The sequence below is a fragment of the Acyrthosiphon pisum genome, chromosome A3 (assembly GCF_005508785.2).
Source record: "Acyrthosiphon pisum isolate AL4f chromosome A3, pea_aphid_22Mar2018_4r6ur, whole genome shotgun sequence".
NCBI classification, from domain to species: Eukaryota; Metazoa; Arthropoda; class Insecta; order Hemiptera; family Aphididae; genus Acyrthosiphon; species Acyrthosiphon pisum.
In genome coordinates this window covers 13,814,923-13,822,707 of record NC_042496.1, presented here as the reverse complement: position 1 = coordinate 13,822,707, position 7,785 = coordinate 13,814,923, and the positions used below count along the sequence as shown (strand labels likewise).

Below are 7,785 nucleotides of genomic sequence, written 5' to 3'. Positions count from 1 at the left end.
AAATATCACTGTGATGATCGTGACAAATTTTAATTTAATGATAAATCATTGCACACGAAAAACGATTGTGATGAGCGGAGATATTTTTAAATTTATTTATAAAACAAATAATACGGTAGGTAGGTTCAAAAAATTTTTTCCAGAAATATAGAATAGGTATATTAATATTGTGTATTTGTATCTTATATTATTATTGTTGATATTAGATATATTACACGATGTTACAAAAACTCAATATGAACTATAAAGTACAGGAGAATGGACATTGGCGTAATGTACAAAACATAGGCGGATAAGGCACTTTTGGCCTACCTGGAAATTTTAAAAAGGGCATGAAAAAAAACCGCTAAGCAGTTATTGTGTCACACAATATTAAAGGACCTCTTGCTCAAATACGGAGCAGGCCCACTGGAAAATTCCCTGCTTCCTGGTATCCGCCCATGGTGCCAATTGTAGGTTCGAGTTAATTCTACGACGATGTAGACATTGTTTTCCATTATTCTAAATAGTAAATATTAATTAATATTATTATTGTGCATTTGTGAAAATAACTATGTATAGGTACACTTATGGCAAAAAATATCTAGACAGTTAATCATTTTTTTAATAACAATATAATAATCGTTATTTTTCGTTTGAATATCCAATTTTGTCATAATTTAAATTAAAAATTCACAGTTCAAATCCTCGTAAAAATTAATGTGACTTTACTGAAAAAATATTTCAAAAAGGTCCAGTAAATCTTATGAGGAATATTAAATTGAATTGTTAAACTTTTTAACTGAACAAACATTTTTTTATTTACAGAAAAAAACTAAAAAGTGGGTGTCGCTCTGATGTAAGTACAGATAAGTGATGTAAGTTACAAATGAGTCACTTTAATGGATGGTGTTAAATATGAATTCAATAATATAATATCATTGTACACAAAAAGTTAACAATTTTTAAAGTTGAACATTTTAAGTGTCTATAAAAATTAAAGTAATAAATAGGTAGCTCAAAAAGAGCATAACTATTATGTTGAAAATAAATATTTGGTAAAAATTTAAAGTATTGGTTGCTGATTATTCTTTTTTGATAATCAGTGGTGCAAATTGGACAAATATTCAGGGTGGCTCAGACCACAAGATAATTTGTAAAATGTTCATGGGTGCTTAAGGAAGAGAAAAAGGTAAATATTGTTGTAAATCATAATAACAGAAAATGTAAAATACTAGAATATATCCTAGGCTCATATTAATGGGTAGGTAAATGATTTTTAATCGTACTCAGGTCCCCATATACAACGTGCATTAGCTATTAGTTATACCTATAGATCATGGAGCTATTTAAGTGGAGGCACTTTTGGGATCCGTGCCGGGGTATACCCCCTCCAACAATATGCAACGTATGTAATAATTTGTTTATTTCTTTAATTACTTATTATTAATCTTTATTAATAATATAAATGACCCCCCTGCGGACGCCACTGGTCAACACGGTTTTAAATTTTAAATAAATACAATTTCGCAATCTGTAATGGTAATATGTTATCAATTTTATTTTTAAAGACATTTAATTTATTATCATTGATTATCAATGTTATTTTTCACCTACTCAATTAATGTTCTATGACTTAAAAAAATCAAAAATTGTGATGTTTAAATCATGTATTACTATGTATACAAATTTCGATACGTCTCGCAGGGTGGGCCACGGCCCACCCGGCCCCCCCCTGTGCGCACGCTTATGACTATCAACAACATAGGCACTACTATAGGACACAAGAAATTATGTTAAGTTAATATAATATCTTCATTCGTCGCTATAGTCCTATAGCCTATAGGTGCATGTATATGTATAAATGTATTACATTATATAATATGGGAAATATATATTATTATATATAGCCCGACTAGTGGCTACAGACTACAGGCTATATGTATAATGAAAAAACCACTTTTTTTTATTAATAGGAACCACGAACAAGTCGAAACAATAATATTATTATAAGAATAATATTAAATTTTTAACTTTTTTCTAAAACATTATTTCACGGGTATTTCCCTGAGTACTGACACCTCTTTTGGAATTTGCTATTTCCGACCATTTTGAATTAAAATGTATTATTTCAATTTATTTGTTAAGTTTCTTTAGGGTATATTTAACAAAAAAACGGCCATGGGGGATTTAATTTCCACCATCATCTTGTATACGGCATACACCCCTGAAGACTAGTACGAATACTGCTAGATAGATCCAGCCATCCAGGTAGGTATATAGAGTAGGTACCTATATATGCTATATAGTACCTATATAGCCATATTATATAGGCATCGAGTTAAAATGCTAAAAATAAATGTCGTAGGAAGTAATTATGCGAGGGATTTTGATATGTGCCCACTGCCCAATTTATGTGCATATAAATATATAATATTGTACATAGGTGCCTACATATTATAGCCTATATAATATAAATCCATAAAGATCTCTGACGGACCTAATTTCTGAGCATCCCAAACATTTTAATTGTATTTATATACCTACAAACGAGTGTTACGAGATGACCGTCAAATTTGTATTATAACTAAAACTAAAACTTTTTAAGGTTATAACTTATAAGCCATAAGATTTTTATAAAGAATAAAAAACAATAAAAATTAATACTTATATACTATAATATATGCATATATAAGTATAGAGCTCAGATTTTTATGCATTCGCATGTTTTTTTCTTGAGTTGATTGGTTGTCAGATAAACTCAGATTATTCTCAATTAAATTGAACAACTTTTTTTTGCATATTTTTAACATAATACATAATATAAATTGCATAATTCGATTTTTAAAAATCGTAAGTTTTCAATAGGTAGTATTTATCTTATGATTTATGAACGTCTATAACTATTGGGTTATTTGTCTAATTGTCGTAATCGTAAATTTACTATTTAATCTTATATCTTGGTATTATGACCAATATGATTACCTATGTATTATTTTTGATTAGGAACTACGACAAGTTTTTGTCAATATAAATTCATTCATCGTTTCAATTGCCGGTCAATCTTGTTTCAAAACTTGAAAGATTAATGATATTGATATATCATTACAGCAATATTCAATGTAATAATAGCTATAAGTGCTTATAATAAATAATAAATAATAATTTAAATAACTAATAAATAGTTATTAATTAGTAGGTAGGTTCTGTTTAAATTAAATTGAATAAAATGCATATTTTACAATTTTTTATATAAATTTTATATAAATCCTAGCCCTATATATATATATATATAAGTGATAATATGTACCTAACCAATAAGTTAAAAAAAAGTCATATAGGTACTTCATATTGGTATAAATTATCCATTACAGGCACTGGTGGGAATTTCTTATATAGTTATATGAGTGGGCTCGCAATTCATGGCCCACCCGGCCACACCCTTAAACCGGACCACATGTGATATTGTCGATAGGTTGTACATATTTTATGAAAATATAATGTAGGTATCATAATACAGATAAAAGAGACCTACTGAAGACGTCTGAAGTTGTACCGGCTACAGCTACATTGGTACTTATGTATAAATACAAGAACATTATAATTCAATATTCAAATGAATTAGGTATTCATTTAAATATATAAATATTATTAATTATAAATATGAGAAAATTGCACCGATCCGTTATTTAATTTAAATTCTAAACAAAATGAGGAATTCACTCTGCTGACTGCTGTATAGTAAGTGTTGAGTGAACCCGTCATCGAGTTTGTCGCTGAAATGGTGGATCGTGGATGTATTATCTATTTAAATTAATCGATAAATCATTGCATAAGAAAAGCGATTCTAAGCGGAGGCCGGGCTTCCTATATTTTATTATATAGGTTATAGGTACCAATTTATACTGCTACTAAAGAAATGTATTTTACTATTAGAAATATGGAAGGTTAAATTAATTTTTGACATATCATTTATTATTTTATTGTGGTTAATAGCATGAACTTAGTTCATGGTTAATAGTTATCATAATAGGTAGATACGGAGTACATATTTATATCATATGGTATTATTGTTATTAGCTTTTGAGTCGATGCCCAATTTAGACCCACCGCAGAACGGTGAATAGGTTCATGGTATAAATAGGTAAAAGCTTAAAAATGTCATTGCGTATAATAAAATATAAATATATAAAAAAAATATAATATATACAAGTTGCAAGTCTCCACGATTATTTTCGAATTACAATATAATAACTAAAATCGTTATTCTTCGTAATTCCTTCACAATTTGTACTGCAAATATCAATAAAAACATTTTTTTGCTTATATATTTGTTAAATTTTTAGATTTCAGTAAAAACAGCTCATGAGAAATATAGCTGTTGTATTACATTTTCACAGCCTTCGCTATAAAATTTGTACATTCTGTGACGATTTTTAAAAATTAGACACCTACCTGTTTATTTATATTTTATATACCTACCTACCTACTACTTACTAGACCGCGAAGAGAGTGAGTACGCAAAATAAACGTCAAGAAATAAAAAAAAAAACTTGTCGTGAATTAAAAACAATGTATCCTTGCGCCGGTGGTAATACAAATATTGAAATATGCAATTAACTAACAACTAATAAAAAATAATATGTAAGATACTAAGATACAAAACAAACTAAAAATACAATTTTTGATAATATATTTATTATTTAAGTTAATCGACATGGAAATGGTGCCAGGAATCGGGCATTTGGCAGACAGTTTAATCATTAAAAAATAGCCAGTCAATACAAATCAGGAAACCATAAGTTTAGAAAAGCAACAGCATCCGTTATCTATTTCTGTAACGCAAAACGATGATGATTCGTATCAAATTTAATATGTACGTTATCGACTTATTGTTGACAATGACCATAGAGCAATAAAAAAACATTGACCTATTTACTATAATAATTACTAATTATATATAATATATTATAATTATTAAAAACTATTACCATTGATTATACATAATATGTATAAACATTAATCAACGCTACCTATTACTTATCGTAGGGAAGTGGAGACGAATAACTACTAACGATAGCAATTATTAAGCCTACGACAGACTTGGCGTCCCGAAATACTTGATTTGTGTACAAACAAAAAATTGCGATGAAATCTCGAATCACCTATACGCGCTCCACTTCACGAAGTGTCCGTCCGCCACCGCTCGTCGGTTTCGGTTAACGAACGAGAGTAACAAGACACAAGTTAAATTGTTACAAGACATTATAGGTACACTTATAACACTTTAAAAGTATATTATACATTTATAACGACGTCGGTCGACGAGTGGGACGTCAGTACGTCATCCTGTGGTCGTTACTCGTGAGATGATGGTACGAGTGAACGACGCACTATAGTCACTACAACTCACTAGTGGCTATAGTGCGCTACGCAATATTTACAAAACACTACAGCACTACAGCAGTGTTCAGGTGCTCTACAGTTTACGGTAATTTTCTCTACTCCACCGTTGTTGTTGTACAATTAGTAATTACTGTTCAATGATTCTACGCATCTACACAACACTACAGTTGTTGTTCGTAGATAAGTGTAATTGTATACATTTATAGTAAACAATATTATAAGTTATAATAACGAATAATGATTAATAATATCGGACATTCGACCAGTCGACACTAGTCGGTCACAGTCAGTTGTATACTTGTATATAGTTGTTTTGTTGACGGGGGAAAACCGTTGCGGGCTGCGGCCGTGGCTCGTGGGCGGCGGCGGGCGTCAGGTCCAGTGGTGTTGCATACACTGCGCGCGGTTATCGCGTTGGCAGCACCGACGAGTGGGGCCGATACAAATGTAAAAAAGGGGGAAAAAAAGAAAACAAAAATAATCATCGTAGCCCCCTCCTAACGCCACCGCCACCACCCTTCGCCCGACCTGTCATTTCATTTGTGTTGTGATTTCCGTCCGGACCTCAGTACACCGATCGCGAACTCCGTTTAATTTATTTTTACATGTTACCCTGAGAAACAAATCGGTTAATTTTCGTTCGCCGACGTTTTACGTTCGTATTATGGACGATAAAACGTCCCTCAAGGAACTAGACCAATGGATTGAGCAGCTGAACGAGTGCAAACAGTTGACCGAGAGCCAAGTGAAGTTCCTGTGCGACAAGGTAAATATCTCGGCGGCGCCCCGCCGATACGGCATTGCCGCCGCCGCCGTCGCGCAACGGGTTCGAGCGCGCGCGCGCGCGCCCAGTTCGGCCATATTGTTTATGCGTTCTCTGCGGCCGTCTGCGATCTTGGACCCTGTCTGTCGATCGGCCGACGGGCGCGTTCCGACCGTTGGCCCGGCACAGCCATTGCGGACGTTCGTACCTCGCCCAATTTGACCACGTGACCGGGACTCGTCCCGACGAGCCCCTTCGAGTTTCGCGCCGGCCGCCAAACTGCCCCGGCCCTGTCGGCGCTCCCCCCTCCCCCCAAAAAAAACCGTCTGCCGTCGACCGGCATCCATCTACACGGCTCCCGCGGAAATATCCATTTTCGGATTATGGGTATGTCTCTGTTTTTCACGCATTCTCAGGGCTTCGGTCCGATTTTCCAACTGATAACAGCATTAACCCTGAATACATGTCCTAATCCCGATATGTCACTAGGGTTTGAGTTGTTTTTTTTTTTGGTCGTGGCCTTGTGTTTTGGATTAGGTTAAGAATTTTGAATCCAACACATTCTACCTGGCGGTTGTTTGTAATTTGTATCTTAGCCCATTATAGGTACTACCTACATTGAAATCCAGGTTATACAATTCACCACCCATTGGATAGGCAAATGTCCTGGACATGTTACTATTTCAGTTGTCTATGTCTATGAAATAGTTAACAGTATCATTTGAAAACATCATTAATAATTTTTATTAGTCAGTGTTATACTGTTGTTATTTAACATTGATAGCTCTACAGGAAGTCTTATGAATTTAAATTTATTTTTTAGAAAGTCACTTGCAAAGATTCTTTGGAATAAATTAACCATAGCCGACACATGTTTAAAGTTATTTACTTCATTTGATCATATTTTATACCTATGCATATATTTTTCCTATACATTGCTGATAATAACTTCTTGTTAGCCAAACATCATTTGATTTATCATTATTTTAAGTAGGTAATGAGTAATGACTAATAAGTTAAAATAGAATATTTAATGTTTAATAAACTAGAAAATAATTATAACGCATTACTTTAGCATAAACATACATTATTTATATTAATGACTTGAGTTTATTATCAAGAAATAAATCAAATTACAAAATGAAAATGTATTCTCAATTGCTTGTATATACCTTTGAGATGCAACTTGTAAATAATATAATTGTTTTAAACTTAGCTGAATTAACATAACCTAATCAATAATTATACATAGTTTTAAAGTTAATTGGTGGACATGGAATATTTAAAAACAATTAATACTTAATTTGTTTATGTATACAATATATCGTTATATTCTTGTAAACAAAAATGTTTCCACCTATTCTGATTTTTTGGCTATGCCTAAAGTTTAAACTTATCAATCATCTGATATACATTGTACAACCATCAGTCAAATTTAACTGGAATATTAAGAGGACGTTATACCTGCATGTGTTGTCTCCATCTTACAAGTGCGTAACATAGCAAATCCTATGCTCAGCAGAACACGTGTAGCTCCGTTGGTTTACGAATTAGATTGAATTGACCTCTTAACACATTTAAAGGTAAGATTATTATCTAGACCTCATGGGCTTTTTAGTATATTTTAATTTTTAAGC

The 7,785-nt window shown here is 32.4% G+C and overlaps 2 protein-coding genes and 1 long non-coding RNA gene across 7 annotated transcripts in view; 2 read left to right on the top strand and 1 right to left on the bottom strand.

Annotated features, from left to right (window-relative positions):
* Positions 1–5,605, bottom strand: part of LOC115034473 — a 7,671-nt gene extending 2,066 nt beyond the window's left edge. The window contains exon 1 of the long non-coding RNA XR_003839827.1: positions 3,703–5,605. This is a non-coding gene — a long non-coding RNA (uncharacterized LOC115034473). The remainder of the gene's footprint in view (positions 1–3,702) is intronic.
* LOC100159713 (mitogen-activated protein kinase kinase kinase 7) overlaps positions 1–7,785 on the top strand; it is a 177,413-nt gene that overhangs the window by 31,283 nt on the left and 138,345 nt on the right. The window lies entirely within an intron of this gene.
* Positions 5,907–7,785, top strand: part of LOC100144917 (protein phosphatase 2 catalytic subunit alpha isoform) — a 17,570-nt gene continuing 15,691 nt past the window's right edge. For 3 of the 4 annotated variants that reach the window (XM_029491017.1, XM_008184752.3, XM_008184751.3), the window contains exon 1: positions 5,912–6,151. In XM_029491017.1, the coding sequence (XP_029346877.1) occupies positions 6,050–6,151 (102 nt within the window). In that variant the 5' untranslated portion in view covers positions 5,912–6,049. Of the gene's footprint in view, positions 6,152–7,785 lie in introns of all 4 variants that reach the window. The other variant, NM_001126172.2, reaches the window with a different exon arrangement.